This window comes from Dendrobates tinctorius, unplaced genomic scaffold, assembly GCF_039654945.1.
Source record: "Dendrobates tinctorius isolate UK_male_01 unplaced genomic scaffold, ASM3965494v1 ptg000144l, whole genome shotgun sequence".
Lineage (NCBI taxonomy): Eukaryota > Metazoa > Chordata > Amphibia > Anura > Dendrobatidae > Dendrobates > Dendrobates tinctorius.
Genome location: NW_027361811.1, coordinates 8,948,717 through 8,975,226, shown reverse-complemented (window position 1 = coordinate 8,975,226; position 26,510 = coordinate 8,948,717). Strand labels below are relative to the sequence as shown.

At 44.2% G+C, this 26,510-nt stretch overlaps 1 protein-coding gene across 5 annotated transcripts in view; it reads left to right on the top strand.

Moving 5' to 3' along the window:
- Window positions 1-26,510, top strand: part of NTRK2 (neurotrophic receptor tyrosine kinase 2) — a 468,765-nt gene that overhangs the window by 398,008 nt on the left and 44,247 nt on the right. For all 5 annotated transcript variants that reach the window (XM_073546013.1, XM_073546015.1, XM_073546014.1 and 2 more), the window contains one exon: window positions 20,362-20,492. In XM_073546013.1, coding sequence (XP_073402114.1) covers window positions 20,362-20,492 — 131 coding nt within the window. The remainder of the gene's footprint in view (window positions 1-20,361; window positions 20,493-26,510) is intronic.

The following is a 26,510-nucleotide window of genomic DNA, read 5'->3' as shown; positions in this document are numbered from 1 at the left end:
GTAACACCTACTGCAAGGTGGACCCCGAGCGGCGAACGCACTTTATTATTATTTTTATTTAGTGCGTTCCGCCGTTCCTAACACTATTCCAATAAGTGCCTTCTAATCTTATATCCTTCCACTCCCCCTTTTCGCCAAACAGCAGACAGTTCTCCAGAGTCAGTTGCCGCACCCACCTGAATGGGTTCCTCAGATGACACAGTCACGATCCTCCTTGTCCCCAGACCTCCCGCACCTTGGGGCGTCTCCCTGTGTCTCTGGTGAAGACGGCGATCAACCAAGATCGCCAGAGACATGGCAAGGAGACTGGAATCTCATACAGGGCTAAAGCATCCTTCACCCTTACTGTAAGCCCCTCACAGAACAGGCTACGGATCTTGTTTCCTAGGTCATCCAGCAGTAGTGGTAGTTAATGTTGCCTTATTTTCTTACCTTTAGTATTTGGACAGCTTCCTATATGAGAAAAACAAAAACAAAAAAGGCAGCAGACCTTCATATTAATGTATAAGTGGTTTATCAACGCATTTTGCAAATTCCAGATGCCCTGGAGGACATACTTTTTCACAAGATTACTTCATTAACGTAAAACGGAGGCCAGGGGGATAGTCGTGGCAGTGAGTGGCTGTACTGGCACACCCTGGCCCTCCGCTCTATTAACACACAGCAGTTCACTCACTTACAAGTTAGGGTCCATTCCACCTGGCCGGGAGTCCTTTTCCTTTAACCCCACACAATGACAGTCAGAGTCCAGGTTCAACTTACCAAAACAATTTTAATCAATTCGTCCGGTTTAGTCACAGAAACAGTGAAAGATTCTTCGCAGAATATCACCATTCTGTTCCCTGTACTGTCCTTCACTCCTCCAGAAATATTCACCAGATCCGCGGGTCCCGCAGCTTCCTTACTGGTCAGACTAACCCGCTTCAGGAGTCCCCCTCCCGCTACTCTTTCCGAAGGTGAAGTCAAGAAATGGCTCTTTCCTTACCAGGCTCTAGGCCTCGGACGTTTAGGGTTGTTCCCACAAAGTTAGCTGCAACTATTCTGATGCTGCCAAGATATTCCTCACCACGTGTGACTGTCAGCTCTAGTCCCTGGACTGCTGGGCTCCTGGCTTAAACATTCCCTTCCTGGACACAACTGTCCTGTCTGGCTCACACACTACACTACACTGACTCAAACCTAGGAAGCTCCCCCGACTACCCTTAGTTGGCCCTTCCTAACTACTGTAGCTAAATCCTATTAGTCTATCCTACTCCTATCTCAGGGTACCGTTACACTTAGCGATGCACCAGCGATCCCGACAACGATATGGATCGCTGGTGAATCGCTAAGTGGTCGCTAGTGAGCTGCCACACAGGCAGATCTCACCAGTGACATAGCAGCGGTCGGGGGTCGCTACTTACCTGTCAGACGTGGCGATCCTGACGTCCTCCCGCCCGCGTCCACGCATCGCTCGTCGGCGCCACAGGAAGCCCAGCAGGAAGCGCCCGACAAGAAATGGCCCAGGACGTTCTCGCGCGACCAGCGATGAGCAGCGGGGGAGCCGGTCGCAGGTAAGTATCAGACATAGCGATATCGCTAGCAATATCGCTGCTACGTCACAAAATCGGTGACGTTACAGCGATATTGCTAGCGATATCGCTATGTGTAATGGGGGCTTTACTCTATTGTGCCCCCCAGTGGGCCAAATCTAAACCCTACACTTTCTCTATATCTATTCAACGCAAGAATATTTATATATATATATATATATATATGTACAAGGCATTACACAACATGGCAATATTACAAGACATATAAAATATACCAGCTTCTCAGGGACGTATGCAAGTAATGTGGGGCATGAACTAGCCTCCGTACCCCCTTACAAATGTCCATTGACGTTTTTATGAACCTGATATGTGGATTAAAAATGGACTTTTTGACTGTGTGCATTCCACCTATTCTTGTGAACTCAGTGATTACTGAGATTATGTGTACAATTGTAGCTAAAAGCTCCTGTGTTCCCAACACATCTATTTGTTACCCTACAACTATGCCAGAGAAATCAAGGATGTCATCTGTCTTTCAGAAAGGCAGGTCAAGGGAACTCAACATGCTCAAATAGCCAAATTTTGCAAAGCTTCACTTACATAGTAAACAGGTGTAATCCACCTCACCTAGGTTGAAGTTTTCAATGATCCTCAGTACGGAAATGCCACTCCTGCAAGACTGCATAATAAATAGGAAACTATCCAGCCGATTCTAATTTAAAATATTTCAAAAACTTTTATTCCATGTTGTAGAAAATAGCACTCACAATAAACTTGAAAAAAAAACTGACAAAACAGAAATTACATCATTTTTGGATTTATTATGAGTGCCAATTTTTATAATGTGGAATAAAAGTTTTTAAAATATTTTAATCAAGGATAAGCTGGAAAATTTTCTGTTCATCACCTAAACAGTTCAGCACTATATACAGTATATAGCTATTTATTTATATGTACATACACATATATTTAAATGTGTATATATATATATATCAAGAAAAATAGGCAGCACACCAAATTAAATGTGAAAAAAGTGGATACTTTACTGATCCTCAGGTGGCGACGTTTCAACGGTGACCCATCTTTATCAAGCCACCATTGAAACGTCGCCACCTGAGGATCAGTAAAGTATCCACTTTTTTCACGTTTAATTTGGAGTGCTGCCTATTTTTCTTGATTTATTAACTCGGTTGTTTGGAAACTGCTGAATAGGTTTTGCACCAATTTTATAATTTTGGTAGTGCTGCCCTTTTTTTTATTTATATATATACATATATATATATATACATACAGTGGGGAGAAATAAGTATTTGATACACTGCTGATTTTGCACGTTTTCCCACCTACATAGAATGGCGAGGTCTGTAATTTTTATCGTAGTTACACTTTAACTGTGAGAGACAAGAGACAGAATCTTTAATTAATTTGCATTTTGTTGCATGAAATAAGTATTTGATACAATAGAAGAACAGAGCTTAATATTGTACATAAACATTTGTTTGCAAATACAGAGGTCAGAGATTTCCTGTAGTTCTTGACCAAGTTTGCACACACTGCAGCACAAATTTTGACCCAATCCTTCATACTGATCTTCTCCAGGTCTTTCAGGTTTCTGGGTTGTCGCTGGGCAACAGTGAGTTTCATCTGCCTCCAAAGATTTTCTATAGGGTTCAGGTCTGGAGACGGGCTAGACCACTCCAGGACCTTGAAATGCTTCTTACGGAACCATTCCTTAGTATCCCTGGCTGTGTGTTTTGGATCATTGTCATGCTGGAAGACTCAGCCACAATCCATGTTCAATGCTCTTACTGAGGGAAGGGGGTTGTTGTTCAAAATCTCACTATACATGACCCCAACCTTCCTCCCACCATTACGGTGGAGTCATCCTGTCCCCTTCACAGAAAAGTACCCTCAAAGAATGAAGTTTCCCTCACCATGCTTCACGGTTGGGAAGTTGTTCTTCGGGTTGTACTCATCCTTCTTCTTCGCCTATACACGGCGAGTGGAGGTGATACCAAAAAGTTCTATTTTGGTCTCATCTGACCACAGGACCTTTTCCCAAGTTTGGATTTCTTTTCCCCTTAATAATAAAGACCTTCATTTAAATGCTGCATTTTGTGTTTACTTGGGTTATCTTTGTCTAATATTTAAATTGGTTTGGTGATCTGAAACATATAAGTGTGACAAGCATGCAAAAGAATAGGAAATCAGGAAAGGGTCAAACACTTTTTCACCCAACTGTCTATGTATATAAAAATATAGATATGTATATATACAGGAACCAATAAATCACTGCCAATATTTCATTATTTTTTATATCTTCTATAAAATATTTTTTGTACGTGGAATTTTGAAGACCTGCTATTTATCCCCAAGACCTTCACCAGTTGTCAAAACCAATGTTCCAAGTGCAGATGTTCCCTAGAGTACACTGTCATGCATAGTCAAACAATATAGAACTCATATTATGGTATTTAGCTCTGCTCTCCCTCCTGCGGTAAACAGTTTCCTTCTACTATCATTAACTGATTATTTTAAAATGTTACTTTAATGTCTATGAAGAAATGCATGCAGTGTAAATTACTGAGATTATTGAGAACATATTTCTTTGACAGGATGCGATTTGTAGGATAATGGCTTTGTGGTTAAAGAAGCTGCATTGTTCATTGGACTTGCTTCTTTCCTTTTTTTATTTTTGAAGCAGTAATACAAAACATGTTTCTTAATCACAAGACTACATTCATGCTTGAGGAAGCAGGAGGACCAATGCTATATGTGGGCAAAAAATGCAGTGTTTTATGTTAATGTAAAGAGGACCACATACGCTTAAGATTGAGAACAGTTTCAGTAAAAGAAAGTCCAAATGCCCAAGTAACCCAAAGTGACAACCAATGACTTTATAGGGAAACCACTACAGCAACGTATAATGAATAGAGTTGAGCGACTTTTGTTTTTTTAGGGTCGAGTTTCGTTTCGTGAAACCCGACTTTTCCAAAAGTCGGGTCGAGCAAGATCGTCCGATTATAGGGAAAAGTCGGGGTCGTCCCGAAACACGAAACCCAATGTAAGTCAATGGGGAATAAAAGTCGGCAGTGAGAGGAGGACAGGAAATACACCTACAGTGCCCATTTGAATGCCAAAAGCATCAATTCTTCTTACTTAAGCTTGTCAACCTTAATTAACTTCATAATACAAGTTACGCACTGAAAAATGGGGGTTATTTGGCTAAAGTTGTGGGGGGGAGGGCTGGCTGCAGGTTTTCATGTGCCCTGGGCGAAAGAGCGCCCCTTTAACACATACCACAACTCATCATGCTCCGATAATGTAAAATACTTCACTTTTTACATCTCATGACGTGGCCCATCTATTTCTCCATACAGAATCATTGGTCCCATATAATGTTTGAAACAGTATATGATGAGCTCCACATAATGCTACAGTATATGTTGGTCCCCATGGATGAAGCTCCACTGTCTTATGGGCCCAAATAATGCTCCAAACATAATGGGCCCCATTTCTAATGCTCTAGTGTATAATGGGCCCTGTAAATGCTGCTCCAGTGTCTGATGTCCACCTTTGGAATGTTCCAGTGTATGGTGGGCCCCATCTATCATTCTCCAGAGTATAGTGCTCCCCAAAAATTGCTGTCCCAACATTGAAAACAATCAAATAAGTCTCCTCGCTAGGGAATCCCTGTACTTGTCTGGACTCCTCTTCGTCCCCATCTTCCATCTCACTGCACAGTACTTCAACTTTGCAAGTGCTGTGATCCTGAGCAAGCAGGGGGGGCCCACTCGTTGGCGACAGCACTGGCACAGGGCCCCTGATAGTACGGTGGTGTGTCTGTATGGATTACACGTGATTGCACAAAGGTGAGAAAGGGTACCGTATCCCCAGATAACATGTATGGATAGCGTACACATTCAAAATATATGTCTATACATCAGGAGGTAGGCTCAGACGGTGTTAGGCCCAGTATGGATTGCACATGATTGCACAAAGGTTAGAAAGGGTACCGTATCCCCAGATAACATGTATGGATAGCGTACACATTCAAAATATATGTCTATACATCAGGAGGCAGGCTCAGACGGTGTTAGGCCCAGTATGGATTGCACATGATTGCACAAAGGTTTGAAAGGGTACCGTATCCCCGGATAACATGTATGGATAGCGTACACATTCAAAATATATGTCTATACATCAGGAGGCAGGCTCAGACAGTGTTAGGCCCAGTATGGATTGCACATGGTTGCACAAAGGTTAGAAAGGGTACCGTATCCCCAGATAACATGTATGGATAGGGTACACATTCAAAATATATGTCTATACATCAGGAGGCAGGCTCAGACGGTGTTAGGCCCAGTATGGATTGCACGTGATTGCACAAAGGTTAGAAAGGGTACCGTATCCCCGGATAACATGTATGGATAGCGTACACATTCAAAATATATGTCTATACATCAGGAGGCAGGCTCAGACGGTGTTAGGCCCAGTATGGATTGCACGTGATTGCACAAAGGTTAGAAAGGGTACCGTATCCCCGGATAACATGTATGGATAGCGTACACATTCAAAATATATGTCTATACATCAGGAGGCAGGCTCAGACGGTGTTAGGCCCAGTATGGATTGCACATGATTGCACAAAGGTTAGAAAGGGTACCGTATCCCCAGATAACATGTATGGATAGTGTACACATTCAAAATATATGTCTATACATCAGGAGGCAGGCTCAGACGGTGTTAGGCCCAGTATGGATTGCACGTGATTGCACAAAGGTTAGAAAGGGTACGGTATCCCCGGATAACATGTATGGATAGCGTACACATTCAAAATATATGTCTATACATCAGGAGGCAGGCTCAGACGGTGTTAGGCCCAGTATGGATTGCACGTGATTGCACAAAGGTTAGAAAGGGTACCGTATCCCCATATAACATGTATGGATAGTGTACACATTCAAAATATATGTCTATACATCAGGAGGCAGGCTCAGACGGTGTTAGGCCCAGTATGGATTGCACATGATTGCACAAAGGTTAGAAAGGGTACCGTATCCCCAGATAACATGTATGGATAGCGTACACATTCAAAATATATGTCTATACATCAGGAGGCAGGCTCAGACGGTGTTAGGCCCAGTATGGATTGCACATGATTGCACAAAGGTTTGAAAGGGTACCGTATCCCCGGATAACATGTATGGATAGCGTACACATTCAAAATATATGTCTATACATCAGGAGGCAGGCTCAGACGGTGTTAGGCCCAGTATGGATTGCACATGGTTGCACAAAGGTTAGAAAGGGTACCGTATCCCCAGATAACATGTATGGATAGGGTACACATTCAAAATATATGTCTATACATCAGGAGGCAGGCTCAGACGGTGTTAGGCCCAGTATGGATTGCACGTGATTGCACAAAGGTTAGAAAGGGTACCGTATCCCCGGATAACATGTATGGATAGCGTACACATTCAAAATATATGTCTATACATCAGGAGGCAGGCTCAGACGGTGTTAGGCCCAGTATGGATTGCACGTGATTGCACAAAGGTTAGAAAGGGTACCGTATCCCCGGATAACATGTATGGATAGCGTACACATTCAAAATATATGTCTATACATCAGGAGGCAGGCTCAGACGGTGTTAGGCCCAGTATGGATTGCACATGATTGCACAAAGGTTAGAAAGGGTACCGTATCCCCAGATAACATGTATGGATAGTGTACACATTCAAAATATATGTCTATACATCAGGAGGCAGGCTCAGACGGTGTTAGGCCCAGTATGGATTGCACGTGATTGCACAAAGGTTAGAAAGGGTACGGTATCCCCGGATAACATGTATGGATAGCGTACACATTCAAAATATATGTCTATACATCAGGAGGCAGGCTCAGACGGTGTTAGGCCCAGTATGGATTGCACGTGATTGCACAAAGGTTAGAAAGGGTAACGTATCCCCATATAACATGTATGGATAGTGTACACATTCAAAATATATGTCTATACATCAGGAGGCAGGCTCAGACGGTGTTAGGCCCAGTATGGATTGCACATGATTGCACAAAGGTTAGAAAGGGTACCGTATCCCCATATAACATGTATGGATAGTGTACACATTCAAAATATATGTCTATACATCAGGAGGCAGGCTCAGACGGTGTTAGGCCCAGTATGGATTGCACATGATTGCACAAAGGTTAGAAAGGTTAACGTATCCCCATATAACATGTATGGATAGTGTACACATTCAAAATATATGTCTATACATCAGGAGGCAGGCTCAGACGGTGTTAGGCCCAGTATGGATTGCACGTGATTGCACAAAGGTTAGAAAGGGTACCGTATCCCCGGATAACATGTATGGATAGCGTACACATTCAAAATATATGTCTATACATCAGGAGGCAGGCTCAGACGGTGTTAGGCCCAGTATGGATTGCACGTGATTGTACAAAGGTTAGAAAGGGTACCGTATCCCCAGATAACATGTATGGATAGCGTACACATTCAAAATATATGTCTATACATCAGGAGGCAGGCTCAGACGGTGTCAGGCACAGTATGGATTTGACGGCCCAGACTACACAGCGGAGGAGCAGGGAGAGGTAAAGATTGCAAATGTTGGGGCCCTGCCCAAGCAAGGGGGGCCCACTCGTGGGCGTCGGTTCTGGCACTGGGCCCCTCATAGTACGGCGGTGTGTCTGACGGCGGGTGTGCACCACCACCGTCAGAGACACTTGATTGCACTATGAAGGACCCTGTGCCAGTGCCCGCGCCCAAGAGTCGGCCTACCCACCTGTCCAGGGCAACTCGCACGGTGTCGTGCGCTAGGTGGTGACCCCGGCCATGGGGGGGAGGCAGCACAGTTAGGGAGTTTTAGAAAGTGGCATATGTTGATGTTGGACATTCAGCTGATGCAAAAGGTGAAATAAGTCAAGTCCCAGGAAGAGGTGGACCAAAGCAAGCCATTTTTCTGTCACCCTATGTGTCATCATTGGAAGGTGGGACAAAATCCTTGGAAACCCATGCGTGGTTCATTTTAATGAAGGTTAGATCATCCACATTTTGGGTTGACAGACGGGTCCTTTTTTCTGTCAGGATTGATCCAGCTGCACTGAAGACTCTTTCCGATAGCACACTTGCAGCTGGGCAAGCGAGCTCCTGTAAGGCATATTGTGCCAATTCAGGCCAGGTGTCCAGTTTAGCGGCCCAATAGTCAAAGGGGAATGACCTTTGTGGGAGAACATCGATATGGGAGGAAAAGTAGTTTGTAACCATAGTTGACAACTGCTGTCTCCTGTCACTTTCCATCGATGCAGTATTACCAGTTGTGTGAGCGGTACTTGAAATATCAGTCCACAACATTGTCATGAAACCCCTGTCTCCAACGCCACTTCTGCTGTGTGCACCACGAACACCTCTGCCAAGCTGCCCCCGGCCCGTATGGCTCGTGTGAGAACCATCACCGCTGCTGTGTGCTGGGAATGCCTCAAGCAACCGATTTACCAGAGTTGCTTGTTTATTAGCCAATATTAGGTCAAGGTTCTCCTGTGGCATGATGTTTTGTAATTTGCCTTTATAGCGTGGATCCAGGATGCTGGCCAACCAGTAGTCGTCATCGTTCATCATTTTGGCAATGCGGGGGTCCCTTTTTAGGATCTGCAAGGCATAATCTGACATGTGGGCCAATGTTCCTGGTGTCAATGATGCACTGCGAGTGCTGGTTGGAGGAGCACTTTCTGGCAAATCCACATCCCTCCAGTCACGCACAAACCCTGTACCAGACCTTGCCACGCCAACATTTTCACTTGCCCCACGAGATGCATCCTCCTCCCCTAAGTAATCATCCCCATCATCATCCTCCTCCTCCTCTTCTTCCTCCACCTCGTCCAGGAGAGGTCCCTGAGCAGACAATGGCTGAATGTCATCAAGGATTCCCTCCTCCTCTTCCTCCTCATCAACATTGGCTGCAGAAGCCTGCTCCTTAAGGTGCGTCAAAGTTTGCATGAGCAGACGCATAAGTGGGATGCTCATGCTTAGGATGGCGTCGTCTGCACTTACCAGCCGTGTGCATTCCTCAAAACACTGAAGGACTTTACAGAGGTCTTTCAGCTTTGACCACTGCACACCGGTCAACTCCATGTCTGCTCTCAAAGTGCCTGGCCGTGTATCCTCCCACAAATGCATTATGGCCTGCCTCTGCTCGCACAGCCGCTCCACCATGTGCAGGGTGGAGTTCCACCTTGTTGCAATGTCGATAATGAGGCGGTGGTTGGGAAGGTAGAGCAATCGCTGCAACTACTACATACGAACGGAGTGTACAGGCGACCAGCGGATGTGCGCGCACAGTCTTCGCACCTTCTGGAGCAGGGCTGTTAACTCCGGATAATTTTTGAGGAAGCACTGCACCACCAGGTTCAAGGTGTGAGCCAAGCAAGGTATGTGGCTGAGTTTTGAAAGGGCTATGGCTGCCACAAAATTACGCCCGTTATCACTAACTACCTTGCCTGCCTCAAGATGTACACTGCCCAGCCATGACTCAGTTTGTCGCTGAAAGTACTCGGCCAGCACCTCGGCGGTGTGTCTGTCGCCCAAACACATCATCTGCAACACTGCCTGCTGACGCTTTCCACTAGCTGCTCGATAGGGGGACACATCGTGTGCAACAGTGGCAGCTGCAGATGGAGTGCTCGTACGACTGCGCTCTGTGGACGAGCTTTCGCTTCTGGAGGAGGAGGAGGGTCGAACGCCTACAGCCAACTGTTTCCTATACCGTGGGCTAGGCAGCACTGTCCCACCACCGCTGTCCCCTGTGGACCCTGCATCCACCACATTAACCCAGTGCGCAGTGATGGACACGTAACGGCCCTGGCCATGCTGACTGGACCATGCATCAGTTGTGAGGTGCACCTTTCCGCTCACTGACTGCTTGAGTGCATGGACAATGCGGTCTTTCACATGATGGTGGAGGGCTGGGATGGCTTTGCGAGAGAAGAAGTGGCGACTGGGTAGGTCATAGCGTGGTACTGCATAGGCCATGAGTTCGCGGAAAGCTGCGCTTTCCACCAACCGAAAGGGCATCATCTCAAACTAGATTAGTTTGGCAATGTGGGCGTTCAAACCCAGTGTACGCGGATGAGAGACTGAGTACTTTCTTGACCTACTCATAGTGTCTGGGAGGGTGAGCTGGACTTGAGAGCTGCATATGGTGGAAGTAGCGGTGGACAGGGCGGACTGAGAGAGGGTTGATGATGGTGATGGAGTTGTTGTTCTTTCTGATGGCCTAGAATCAGTCTTTCGTTGATATAACAGTGGGATTCCCTGACTGCTGTGGCCTTGCAACGACACCTCAACATTTGCTGCTGTGCTAACCGGTGGGCTTACAGTGGGGGAAACAATGTAGCGTTGCTGACTACCTTCTTTGTGATCAGTTGCACATGTGGCACTTGAGGTTTGGTGTTGTGTCCACGCTTGCAATTGCATGCTGGTTAAATGTCTAAGCATGCAACTGGTATTCAAATTTTTCAGATTTTTCCCTCGGCTAAAGGTCTTTGCGCACTTCTTACAGATAACCTTGGCCTGATCATGAGGATTTTGTTCAAAAAAGTGCCACACTGCACTCTTCCTACTTTGGCAGACATTTTGCGGCCTAGCACGCTGTGATGTTTTGACCCTCTGGACAAGCTGTCCAGCAACTCTTTTGATTTTTGGAACCTGTCTTTGGAATGCTCCGGGCCTGCCAGATAACAGCTGTTGCGATGTCGATGTCTGCTGTGGATGCTCCTCATCTGAGCTATTGGAAGCAGCATCCTCTTCCCCCAATGGATGCCAATCTGGGTCAACAACTGGGTCATCCATCACCTCCTCTTCTATGTCATGTGCACCTTCCTCCGTGTCACCGTGTATGGTGGTATAGTGTGCGGGAAGGGGCACCTGAGTCTCATCAGGGTCAGAATCTGGCTCTGTACACTGCGAGGACAATGTAGTGCTCTGAGTGAATGTACCAGCAGAATCATCCATCAGCGGCTGTGCATCAGTGCACTCCATGTCAGATTCATCTTGGCCTGGGTAATTCACCATTTCACTTGATAATCCAGGCATGGTATGTGAAAACAGCTCCATGGAGTAATCAGTAGTATGGCCTGCGTCATCCTTCAATCTTGGTTGGGGTGAAGGACACAAGGAAAGGTGTGGTTCATGAACATGAGCTTCCAATGACGACTCAGTGCTTTTACTTTTTACAACTGAAGAAGAGGAGGCGATAGAGCTGGAGGCTGAGTCAGCAATGTAAGACAAAACTTTTTCCTGATGCTCTGGCTTTAAAAGCGGTTTGCCAACTCCTAGAAAACTAAGCGTTCGAGGCCTTATGTAGCCAGATGATGACGCAGGCTCAACACCTCCTGCATTCGGTCCTATTTTGCTCTTGCCACTACCATCAGATCCACCACCAACACCATCATTACCAGCTGCCAACCCCCGCCCAATTCCACGGCCCCTTCCACCAGCCTTCCTCATTTTTGGTAGAAATGTAGACAAAATCCAACAAACTATATAGTAATGTAAAACAAGGTACAAGGTGTCTATAGGACAGGGGAGATTTTGAATTTCTGCAGACACTTGTGGACACTGGACACTTTTGGATTGTGTGAGGCCCACTGAATATCTTAGCGCTCTGTCACAGGCTCGATGGCACAGCTGTGACCAAAGTGACTAGAGGATAAGGGAGATTTTGAATTTCTGCACACACTTGTGGACACTGGACACTTTTGGATTGTGTGAGGCCCACTGATATCTGAGCGCTATGTCACAGGCTCGATGGCACAGCTGTGACAAAAGTGACTAGAGGATAAGGGAGATTTTGAATTTCTGCAGACACTTGTGGACACTGGACACTTTTGGATTGTGTGAGGCCCACTGATATCTGAGCGCTATGTCACAGGCTCGATGGCACAGCTGTGACAAAAGTGACTAGAGGATAAGGGAGATTTTGAATTTCAGCAGACACTTGTGGACACTGGACACTTTTGGAATGTGTGAGGCCCAATGAATATCTGAGCGCTATGTGACAGGCTCGATGGCACAGCTGTGACAAAAGTGACGAGAGGATAAGGGAGATTTTGAATTTCTGCAGACACTTGTGGACACTGGACACTTTTGGATTGTGTGAGGCCCACTGATATCTGAGCGCTATGTGACAGGCTCGATGGCACAGCTGTGACAAAAGTGACTAGAGGATAAGGGAGATTTTGAATTTCTGCAGACACTTGTGTACACTGGACACTTTTGGATTGTGTGAGGCCCAATGAATATCTGAGCGCTATGTGACAGGCTCGATGGCACAGCTGTGACAAAAGTGACGAGAGGATAAGGGAGATTTTGAATTTCTGCAGACACTTGTGGACACTGGACAGTGGACACTTTTGGATTGTGTGAGGCCCACTGATATCTGAGCGCTATGTGACAGGCTCGATGGCACAGCTGTGACAAAAGTGACTAGAGGATAATGGAGATTTTGAATTTCAGCAGACACTTGTGGACACTGGACACTTTTGGATTGTGTGAGGCCCAATGAATATCTGAGCGCTATGTGACAGGCTCGATGGCACAGCTGTGACAAAAGTGACGAGAGGATAAGGGAGATTTTGAATTTCTGCAGACACTTGTGGACACTGGACACTTTTGGATTGTGTGAGGCCCACTGATATCTGAGCGCTATGTGACAGGCTCGATGGCACAGCTGTGACCAAAGTGACTAGAGGATAAGGGAGATTTTGAATTTCAGCAGTCACTTGTGGACACTGGACACTTTTGGATTGTGTGAGGCCCAATGAATATCTGAGCGCTATGTGCCAGGCTCGATGGCACAGCTGTGACAAAAGTGACGAGAGGATAAGGGAGATTTTGAATTTCTGCAGACACTTGTGGACACTGGACACTTTTGGATTGTGTGAGGCCCACTGATATCTGAGCGCTATGTGACAGGCTCGATGGCACAGCTGTGACAAAAGTGACGATAGGATAAGGGAGATTTTGAATTTCTGCAGACACTTGTGGACACTGGACACTTATGGATTGTGTGAGTCCCACTGAATATCACAGCGCTATGTCACAGGCAGAAATTGGCTAGTGTATCACAAACTACAAGGTGTACGTAGAATTGGGCAGAATAAGAATCTCCCTAGAGTGCAGGTCTGTAAGAACGGAACATGTCCTCGTTTTATTCTCACAGAGTGACACACTGATAGCTTCACTGTGGCTGTGATAACAGCCGTTGCACGGTACTGTGTGAGGAGCGTACACCGCTGTATGGTGTGAAAAAATGCACGCTCAGTACCTCAGCAGGACAAAAAAAAAAAATTGGGATTGCTTTTCAAAAAGCAGTTTGCGGAGCAGTGGGTAAACAGCAATTCAGGAATGTCAGGAAGCCTTAGAACGCAGCCCAACAACCAACACCACTGATACACCACTATATAGCCTCCCCTTGCACTGCACACACAGTGACTGATGTGTTGTACAGGCAAAATCGCTAGCAGCAGAAGCAGTTTTTTTTTCTTCTCAGCAGGACAAAAAAAAAAATTGGGATTGCTTTTAAAAAAGCAGTTTGCGGAGCAGTGGGTAAACAGCAATGCAGGAATGTCAGGAAGCCTTAGAAGGCAGCCCAACAACCAACACCACTGATACACCACTATATAGCCTCCCCTTGCACTGCACACACAGTGACTGGTGTGTTGTACAGGCACAATCGCTAGCAGCAGAAGCAGTTTTTGGTGTCTTCTTCCCTGCCTAACGCTCTCCCTGCAAAATCAGCAGCAGCAGCAGCTCTCCCTATTCTGAGATCAGCATGAGTAACATGGGGGTCGGCGTGCACGCCCTTTTATACCCCCTGTGACGCCCCCCAAAGCAAGCCAATCACTTGCATGCCCTTCTGAAAGATGGTGGTGACCCGTGCCTATGTCATCACGTTGCCCACAGTGTCCGTGGATCCTGATTGGCTGAAAAAGAGCGCAAAACAAACTTCTGAAACGCGACTTTGGCTCGTAAGTCACCGACCTCGTGGCCGACCTCATCCTAGGGTCGGGTTTCGTTTCATGAAACCCGACTTTGCCAAAAGTCGGCGACTTTTGAAATTTTTCGACCCGTTTCGCTCAACTCTAATAATGAGTCCCAAAAGGTCAGTAGCCAGAAAGCCAATACAAAGAGTTAAAAGGGTTGTCCGGGCACATAATATTCATCCGGTAGGCATATTTCAATGACTGGCCAATTACTACAGCATTCTAGATCAGAAGCACTACTACTGCAAAATGCTGGAAGTCTGCAATATGATACTGCAGTATAGACATTCAGGGTCCATAAAGAAATGGATCCTAAAGACCCCATACGCAAACTAAAGATAGCCAAATTGACTAATATTGAGGGGCCTCCAGACTCTCCACCAATATTATCTGCTTGATTTTCAATGGCTGCTCCTTTTGTTCTGTAGGAAGTAAGCCACTGCCAGAGGAGTCTTGCAGCTGCTCTTTCATAAAAAGCAAATGTGTGCTCAGAAGAGATAGCTTTCGTCTGGCAATCATTCGGCCGACACTATATAATGTGTATTGGGGCCTAAATGTAATTATAAGGACTGCCATTTAATTAGAAGGACCTACCAATTAGCACATGAGCCTATTGCTTTTCCTCACTGGCTGAAAAGACTCACTAAGAGCAGGGTGTTCTATAAGGGCATATAGGGAAGGCTATTATTCAACCTTATGTATTAATGTAGGATTCCCAAAAAATCTAAGCCCATGCAGAGTGCATAAGAGCCCTATTTTTTTTGTTCAGTCATTCCATTTATTTCAATGTTTTTTTCTTCTAACTTTCCGGAACCCCAGTCACAAGTTTCCTAATCCAAGTAATCAGTGCATAAGACAGAAATATTTGTTTTCTAAGTTTGATAGAGAGAATTAAGATTTCAGCTTCTGATGTTAGCGCTATTCTGAGAAGCCCGCTGAGTGATGAGGACATTTGTTAGATTGGCTTGTCATACTTGTTATCAAGCCTTTAAATAATCATTGACAATGATCCTTAAATACATTAAGAATAATTCATTAAAATATTTCTAAATCCGTCTCGCCTGTCAACTGAGCAACTTTTCTCCAAGCTCAAATTAGCTTTTCTATTTATACTGCAGTTTCGCTACATTTAGAGCAGTGCTGAAAAAGCTTGGCTCGGTTTTCCACACAGGGAAGGTCATATTTGCACGTCTACCAAAATTACATAAATTGTTATTGAAATTATTCTATATTATTGCATAGATTTGTTTTTTCTCTACGCAAATGGACCGCTGTCCTTTCCTACCTAAAAAGCATCATCCACCAAATGTCTTTATGATAAGATATGCACAGTAGGGTACATATACTCTGCCCTATGCAATGTGATGTACATTTATACCATGGCATTTAACCTCTACATCATACTCAAAATTGCTATTTATCAATGTACAACCCTATTATCTAGAATAGAAGCTTTTTCTACATGCTGGAAACTGATTGTCTCACACTCATTACTAACCAGCAATGACAGTTATTGGTCCAAGCCCACTGAAGATTTTTGACTCATTTATTGCTATGTTTACTACTAAGACTCATTCCATGCCAAACAGAATCTACTACATAATCGTCTAATTCTGTCTGTCTCTCTGTTTGTAACGGAAATCCCACGTCGCTGATTGGTCGCGGACGGCTGGGCATGACCAATTAGCGACAGGCGCAGTCCGGCCGCGAATTGGCGCGGAATTCGAACAACACACGCCACCCCTACCGTCGGGAGATCTGCGGCGCTAGCCACTGATCTCCCGACGGTTGCCGCGGGTCATCTCTTGCCACACAGAGGTCAGCGGCGACGCAGCCGGGAGATGACCGGCGCTAGACTGATTGGTCGCGCCCCACCGGCCGCGACCAATCATTGGCAGGTGCAGTCTACCCGCGAATTGCCGTGGGATTGGAACCACGCTTTTCTGATTGGTCGCGCCTGGCGACGTTACCTGGAAAATCCTGTGTATTCACTGCATTATTCTTAAGTCTTCATAAATAAACTACATACATATTCTAGCATACCCGATGCGTTAGAATCGGGCCACCATCTAGTATCTTATAAATAGGTAAACAGGACACTAAGACATATATTTATATTCTCCCATGAGAACATATTGTTGTAATACAGTATAATTTCGATTAAAGCAATCCTATCACCATGTATTTGCTACCTAGAGATATGTAGAGGTACAGACAAAGCCCCTGATTCCAGTGATGTATCACTTACTGGCAGCTTGCTGTAGTCACTGTTTTATCAACAGGAGATTATCACTAGAGGACTAGTAAACCTGCTGCCATGTAGTCCTCTATATTCATGAGCTCTGTATAGTCCCGCCCACACCACTGGTAGCTTTGTACCTCTGCACAATGTACACAAAGCTACCAATCAGCTGTGTGGGCGAGGTTATACAGAGCTAAGCATTCAGAGAACTATTGATACACCAAAAGGTCCTTAATAATCACAAATTCATAGGTCCACTCTAAACAACTTGAATTACATTATCAAAAAACTTCAAAACCTATTTCTTTTGAAGAAGGGAGCGTGAGACTTATTTTTTATAAAAGATGAAATATACACCTTTATTAGTCCATTAATTAGACATTTTAAAATAAGAAAGGTATAGGAACAAGAAAAAAGGGACATTGGGTCTCAGATATTAATTACATGCTACCTGTAAAGGAGCCATGATCACAAAAAAGTTATAAGAACTCTTATTGGCATGAACAGTGATCATGGAAAAATTTGCAACAAAAGAAAAACCATTCACCGTATTATAGTCTATATTAGATCAGTAAATAAATTGAATTTCCTACTGCTGCAAAATATATTCCAAAATAACATAAAGAATCAAATATCTATTTTTATTCCACCATCAAAAACTGATTTATGCCAATTGTTTTATATGTTAAAGTCCATGTGCAGATGAATTGTATCAATCACGCTCAAAAATCAGTATATTACTAAATGTGAAAACCACATAGACGCTCCTTGAGAAAGATAATGATCATGGACACATTACCTGGATCCTGGCAGCTAAGTCACAGTACAGGAGAGCCCAGTTCCTCTGCCCCGACGCGCACGTTTCGCCCTGCTTCTTCTTCTCCAAAGAAGCTGGGTGAAAGTCTGCAGTAGATAAAACAGTGATTTTATCAAAACTGCAGCAAGAAGCCCAGTAAGTGATATATTGCTAGAATCAGGATCTCTGTCCCTGTATCATATTATACTCGAAAGGGGTAGTAAAACCTCTGACAGATAAATGAAAAAGTGATTAAAAACACCCATGAAATCTATGATACACTCAGTTTTATATATTACATTGCATACACAGTATAGTATATCACATTACAATTACACTTAAAAAACATACCCTATAAACCATTCTTAAAACTTAGAATTCACCTTAGTGTCAACTACAGGGGCAAATGGAGAACCATTTTTCAATACGGCTGGTAGGAAAAAGAACATGATAATTTATGCATAGTAAAGAGTAATGCGTAATACATGCAAATTCATCCAAGACTGTTGCGTCTGTTGCCGGCGCCTCTGCATGGCTCCCCTTTTCCCTTCATGCGGGGATGCCAACATACTCACCGCCCTGGCCACAGCACCTCCCTGGTAATCCTCTTCCTTCTTCAGTGCACACTTCACTGTCTCCCGGCGGCGCGTATAGTGCGTGCGCTCCTCTGCTCTTAAAGGGGCAGCGCAAGCATATGGGAAATGCCCCCAGCTAACAGCTGAGAGGCATTTAGTTAAAGTGTCCACCTGCAAGATGTCTCCCAGTCAATTGCTGGAAGGCATCTTGTATAAAAGGCACCCTCCCCTGTAGGGAGATGCCTGACTAATCCCTATAGTTAGTCTTAGGCCGGCGTCACACTTGCGAGTGCAATGCGAAAAACTCGCACAAGTCTCTCACCTCAATACCTGGCACTGCCGCCGGCGGTTCGGACCGGAGCGATCAGCTGCATAGAAAGACATGCAACCGCACACTCTGGTCACGAGCGCTGGCGACAGTGCTGGGTATTGAGGCCAGAGACTTGCGCGAGTTTCTCGCATTGCACTCGCAAGTGTGACCCTGGCCTTAGTGGTTAGTTGGTGTGTGCAACTGTATGTTGCCATGTTGCATGCCCTTAGATGCTAATCCCGCGTCTTGCGTTCCTATTAGCATAGCATAGTTTGTCTTTGCTCATTTTACCCCTTCAGCGGTATCCTAATCCTGAAATCGCACCTGCGGTACCTATACCTGAATCCCTAGTCCTGGTGGGGCCAGTGTCCTGAACCCGAATCACTGGTCCTGGTGCGGCCAGCTCCTGAACTGTTTCCTGTCACTGCGTGTATGAACAAGAACCAAACTACTTTATCCAAACTGTCCATCAGTCTCTTGTTTGTCAGTGACCTGGTCAAGTGTCCCCATGTCAGCTAACCTGACCCCTGGGATCGGCAGCTGCAGTATTGGGATCTGCCTAGGAGTGGTACCTGGCGACTACCTTCAGCCCAGTCTGTCTCCACCATCAGGAGCTTCAGTGAACACCTGGTAGCAATTAGCTATGCCCCTTCCTAGGCAGGCCTGGACTGTGGCACAATGGGTCCATGAGCCACGTGTGCCACCTGTGGACGTGACAATAACTAAACATGGTAGGAGCATCAGCATTCGCTATTAATTTTAGGTTAAATACAAGGAGTGTAACATTTACACATATGTAAAATGGCGCTGGACAGTATCCGTTGGCAAGACACTTGTCTTCTGCGCTATGGCACATTACATGAAAGTTGAGGTCCTTGCTGGTTGTGTGGACTTGTGCTGTGAGGGTGCTACAAGAGATAGCGGGTACACAGTCTTATGAACATTTCCTTTACAACTCTATTATTATTCTCTATTATTTTGTCTTCGGACAATCACTCTGTTTCTTAGTCACTTCTGCTCCGGATCTCACAATCTTTTTCCTTTGGTCTCCGCTCACTCTTAGGGCACCCCAGAATACGATACTGCTCACAATGGACCTCAGGTCCTTTCACTATGCACTCGAGACCCTATCTGACTCTCTGACAGGAAATTGTCACATTCCCTGCAACTCAGCACCTCCCACTGTGGGCTAGTCCCAAACATTAACTCTAAATGTCCCTACCATCAAAATACACACATTATCAATATCATCAATACCTTACATCACAAATCACACTATACATCAAAGTTCACATTGCATTGCATAACATTTTATAACAATAAACTTGTTCCTTCAAGAGGTAAATATGGGCAGCATGTTCATCTCCTTACTAATTGTGGAAAATTGCAGTTCAAACGAATCTAGTAGTCTCCAAGTAACAGTACAATACACTTTTCTTTTGTCTGTCACCATAAAATATGTTTGTTTATATGAAAAAATGTACTTTTGGAAGATGCAGACATTAACTTTAACTAAGAAAGTTTATGCAAGTCAATAAACGCTATCAAAGTAATTTACAAGATTTTGTGAAGCTTGTATTTTCCATTTGATGTTTACTTTGATCTGGACATTTATAACTATTACACCAAATAACCATTTCTTGTTTACAGGAAATATCAGATAATACTAATATTCATCACCTATTTGAAAAAATATGATTTATCTATGAAAGCTTAGTATATAAAATATAATACTGTCACCATATAAAACATATAATAAAGAAAGTCTCAAATTTTCCATGACTTTATAATGGCAATATAAGAATGTCTTAATAACTGCACCTTTTTTTTCATTACAGTTGTTCAACACATCAAGAGACATAATATTGTATTGAAGAGAGAACTGGGAGAGGGAGCATTTGGCAAAGTGTTTCTTGCAGAATGTTATAACTTATACCCTGAACAGGATAAGATACTTGTTGCTGTAAAGGTAATACATTGCCAGTTAACATCCAAATTAAAATCATGTATGCAATAATTACAGGGTCAAGCATGCTAATTTTAATGAGAATGGGGCCCTGCATATGTAAAGTAGGGCCCAAAGTAAGGCACACTGCGAAGAATATGGAGATATAATTTCACGTCAATCATTTGTGTAATTTGTGACATGGGATTATAAAACACCCTTCAGTGTGCAGCTGGAACAGAACACCTAGGTGGGGGCTAAACCTCCAAAGGCTGTGAGTGCAAGATCTCACACCTTGAGTCAGCTCAGAGCAGGACAAAGGCTGGCTTGCAATACAGAGTCATGCTGCAGCTGCTAAAGAAAATTCTAGAAACAGAATTCCAAAAGGAGTTATAGAGATACTATACATTCTTGACATGCATCATGTATATTTCTGAGATCCCCAGAACATGGTGAATGCCCGTCTGGGTCTCGATCTGTTCTAGCACCCAGGGGTTCGGCGATATATAGAACAGCTAGTAGAAACCAGATCGCAAAGCTGTGTTTGGTCTTAACGTATAGCAGGGGCCTGGCCGGATCTGATGGCACCAAAACAGCCTCCACAGGACTATCTATTAAGGAATTGTAGCCCATCTTAGGTTTTGGAGTTTTTAGCTGCAGGACAAGGGGACAGGATTTAGGTTCAGCCAGAGGTTCAGGGCAGAAGGGGAGTAACCCAAAGGGGATAAATGCTAGTGTAAGACCATGTGGTCTTTCTCTCTGTTATGCGGGGGCAGCGTCGAGAAACGCGCTGTGAAGGAACTAGGAGCAAGCTGGTAGTCCATGCCCTCTGCAGCCCAGTGTACACATGATCGAAAATCACCCGGTAATTTACATGATCGATCTGCTTATATCTTTTGTCCTACCACTATCTGTATTTGAATATCTGACCATTATATATGTATAACCATCGTGTATATAGTGTATTGTCTAGTGTGCCCTTAAGGCAATTAAATACATAACTTAACCTTGGGCTGCTCTTTTATTTCGATCCATGAATCCACACATCTATTTCTCAATTTAACTTTCCATACTACCAGGGCTAGTTTCTGGCTCGATATATTCCTTTTAATGGCTTATATCTAACGAGGAACTGATGGCAGTCCTACTGGGCTGGCAGCGCTCTGGTTCACTGGTGCTAGTGAATGGGGCATTTCAGCCTGTCAGGGTTGTGAGCGAGTGTGGTGCCACGTCAGTGGCTGCATGGGCCACATCCTCTCACTCCCCGTGCCTTCCTGGGCCTGTGTGTAAAATTGTACCAAGCTGACCATACGTGTCCCCAAAGGGTGGGGAACGTCATGTTAGTGAGAGTGGGGAGACAGCATTATGTGATCTGTCTGGTGTAATAGTGACGTCAGACGGGGTGGAGAGGTGCGGGTTCATCGCACACACAATATTTAGTATTTATTCTGTTTCAACCCACATAATAATGCCATAAAGTTAAAAATCAAACAAGAGAGGCTCATTCTGATGGTTATCAATTATTGTATGCTAATGATATAATGTAATATTGAAATTATAAGGTTGAATTTCATAACTAAAAGTAGATCTGTCACAACATTTCACAGTAGTCACTGCTTACATTATTAAGTGGATCTCTAAGGGAGCTTTCACATTGCATTCTTGCCCACATTCACTGCCCCATTGGGGCTTGCATCCGAACCCCCCACAAAACGGGTGTATGTGCCGATGGGGCAATTGACTATAATGGTACCAACAGAGTCATCATGTACTCTGTTGAGCATCATTTTATGTCGTATTCGCCTAATGGAGGCAGCCACTCAGATGCAGTCTGCTGCGTGTGAGTGTCCACCTCCAGTAGGCATATATGGTCAAAAATGATGCATGACAGAGGGCCACAGAACATGGGCAAGAATGCAATGTGAAAGGGGCCTTTGACACGATGAGGCTGGTGTAATTACATTGAAAAAAACTCACACATAAAAATTACTGTATAATCCTTTTTTAATGTTTTCCTTCATAAAATAATATATTTTTACAAAATAATAACAAAAATACTAGATCTACCTGGACTTATAAAATTCTAATTTTAATATCAGGATTATACATCCATTTGAATATGGATTTTAAAAATAACTACACGAGTCACATTAGGGCTAAGAAACATACAGTATTTAATGAAGTTTGTAAGGTTTTGAATCTATTGACAGATACCGTTTAAGCTGACTGTTGATATAATGATTATAGCTAACCATCAAAATTATGTTTTAACCCATGCTACTAAAATGTATCAGTTCTAAATTATCTAAATCATCTACATTGGAAGGAGCACTAATTGTTTATACTTCTATATTTTCCACACTTGTTAGCGGTTTACAGTAATGTTAAGCATATAAAGGTTTCAATGGGCAAAATAGTGAATACACTTGATGTTCTGACTTCAAAAACAAAATTGGAATGCTTGTTGTACTGTAGCAAAATCTTTACATTGTGATAATGTGATGTTTTAAGAGGTTGTCCACTACTCAAGAACCCATGCTTGGTTGACACTTTTTTAACTAAATGCATGCAATTGGGACTGAAAATCTATTTGGCATTTGGGTTTCATTAAAAAATTTTCACCACTTGTCTTCTATAGCCTCTGTAATACACTGTCTATTGTTGGCTGCAGAATACCGTATTTTTCGCTTTATAAGACGCACCTGATTATAAGATGCAACCCCAAATTTGGTGAAGAAAAAGAGGAAAAATGTTTTTTTATGTTAAATGGAGGTGTGTATTATAATGCCAGTGTCCGTCTTACAAATCATATACCGTATATGTCCCTCATCCTGGTATCTATATAACCCCCATCCTGGCACATTGCCCCCTTGTGCTGGCACATAGCCCCCCCATCCCATCCTGGATATGTCCCCTGGTCACTATATGCCCCCCTGCTGGCACGCACATGGCCCCCCTCTCTCTATATGCCTCCCTGCCGGTACGCACACGGCCCCTGCGTCCCTATATTCCCCCCTGCTGGCATTCACATGGCCCCCCCATCCCTATAGTCCCCCCTGCTGGCATTCACATGGCCCCCTTCCCTATATTCCCCCTGCTGGCACACATTGTCCCCCCGTCCATATATTCCCCCTTCTGGCATTCACACGGCCCCCCATCCCTATATTCCCCCTGCTGGCACACATTTTCCCCCTGTCCATATATTCCCCCCTGCTGGCACACATTGTACCCCCCATCCCTATATTTCCCCCTGCTGGCACACATGGTCCCCTGTCCATATAGTCCCCCCTGCTGGCACACATTGCCCCCCCTTCCCTATATTCCCCCTTGCTGGCACACATGTCCCCTCGTTCATATAATTCCCCCTGCTGGCACACATTGTCCCCCATCCCTATATTCCCCCCTGCTGTAACACATGACCCCCATCCCTATATTTCCCCCCTGCTGGCAAGCACATGATAAAATAATAAACAGTTAACTCACCTTCTGATGATGGCTCCTGCTCCCTACTCCCCCCCCCGTGGCTTTCCTGTGTCTGCTGAGATCCTCCTCCTGCGAGGGCACCGCAGCTGCTGCTCATTCAGGCAGCTCATTGCAGCTACAGGACTTTCCATGATCTGACCAATAGGACCTGTGGTCATGTGACTCACAGTGCACACTGGCAGTCACGTGACCGCAGGTGCTATTGGTCACATCATGGAAGGTCCTGAAGCGATGAACTGCCTGAATGAGCAGCTGCTGCCACACGCCCTGCAGGAGGAGGATCTCAGCAGACACAGGAAAGCCATGGGGGGTGCTGGGAGCAGGAGCCATCATCGGTAGGTGACTATAGTGATGGGTCGGGGGGAGAGTGCAGGCACATGTAATATGAACTGCTCCCCTGTCTACCAACTCAGCGCTGCTTTAGCACCGAGGTGCTGGACAGTGGGTGCAGTGAATACTACATGAGCCTAATGAGTCGGAGCACAGGACCTCCCACTGTCTCTGGAACCTGCAGCCAACCCACCCCAGCCGCCTGACACCACGCCAGAGCCGCCCCCCACTCTATAGCACAGCAGCACACAGGTTCGCATTATAAGACGCACCACCCACTTTCCCCCAAAATTTGGGGGAACAAAAGTGCGTCTTATAATCCGAATAATACGGTAACTTAAAGTGGTTGGCCACATAATCTTTATTTTACCAAATGTGTTGGAGAAGTACAGTCATGGCCGAAAGTATTGGCACCCTAGAAATTGTTCCAGAAAATGAAGTATTTCTCCCAGAAAATAATTGCAATTACACAAGTTTTGTTATTCCTCTGTTTATTTCTTTTGTGTGCATTGTATTGGAAAAACACAAAAAAAACCAGAGGAAAAAAAAAAGGCAAATTGAATATAATTTCATAAAAATGGGCAGGACAAAATTGTTGGTACCCTAAACTTAATGTTTGGTTGCACACCCAAGGCACCCAGTGCCAGAGGCATCAAAACAACTCCAAAACATCTTTGAACCTTCATTATATTTGACTGTAGATACTGTATTCTTTTCTTTGTAGGTCTCATTCCATTTTTGCTAAACAGTAGAATGATGATGTGCTTTATCAAACAGTCCTGTATTGATCTCTTCTGTCCACAAGACACTTTCCCAGAAGGATTTTTGCTTACTCATGTACATTTTGGAATGCTGAAGTTTAGCTTTTTTATGCCTTTGTGTCAGCAGTGGGGTCCTCGTGGGTCTACTGCCATAGCGTTTCATTTCATTCTAATGTCGATGGATAGTTTATGTTAACACTGATGCACCCTGAGCCTGCAGTACAGCTTGAATTTCTTTGGAACTTCATTGGGGCTTCTTAACCACCGTGTTGCATCCTTTCATCAATTTTTCTTTGTGGTCCACATCCAGGGAGATTAGCTACAGCGCCATGGGTTGTAGACTTCTTGATTATTTTGCACACCATGCACAAAGGAACATCAAGATCTCTGCAGATGAACTTGTAACCTTGAGATTGTTGATATTTTTAAACAATTTTGGTTCTCAAGTCCTCAGACAATTTTCTTCTGCTTTTTCTGTTCTCCATGCTTGGCGTGGCACACACAGACACACAATGCAAAGATTGAGTCAACTTCTCCCATTTTTATCTGGTTTCAAGTGTGGTTTTCATATTGCCCACACCTGTTACTTGCTACAGGTGAATTTGAACGACCATGACATGCTTGAAACAAAGTTGTTTACCCACAATTTTGAAAGGTGCCAACAGTTTTGTCTGGCCCATTTTTGGGGTTTTATGTCAAATTATGTCCAATATGCCTTTTTTTCTCTGTACTTTGTGTTGTTCTAATACATGCAAAGGAAATAAACATGTCTAATTGCAGTAATTTTCTGAGAAAAATATCTAATTTTCTGGAAAAATTTCAAGGGTAACACAGTCAACATTTTGGGTTATGAGTTTATTTGTGGCATTTACTATTATAGGTATGACACTGCTTTTATTGGTGAAGCTTTCCTCACAGACTGCACAGCTATCCTGTCCATAAAATGGCTGCTGATGGAGGAGCATGTGACCATACCTGTCCATCAGCCTCATCCAATAGAAAGGCAGTTTTCTCATGGGAGTTTTTCAATTGGAGGAGACTGATGAACAGATCTGATCACATGCTCCTCCACCAGCAACCATTTTATGGACAGGAGAGTTGTGCAGTCTCTGAGAAAAGCTGCACTAACAAGAGCAGGAGGAGAACCTGTCATATCTATACAAAAGTAGACACCGCAAAATCATGTCTCCAACACATCGGAAAAAATAAAATTAATGTGGCCTACCTATTTAATTCATCTCAAGCCTAGCAATAGACAGTGTAATATAGCAACTATAATATGCAAATGGTGCAACATTTTAAATGAAATCCAATCCAATTTTGGCTGCAATTGCATGTATTTATGTAAGATAAAAATATCTACAAAGGTGGACAATCCCTGAAATTTATTTAGTGTCCACAGAAAATAAAAACAATCCATATGGATTTGGATGTTGGATGGTGGGTGATATGACATTATTGCGTCATT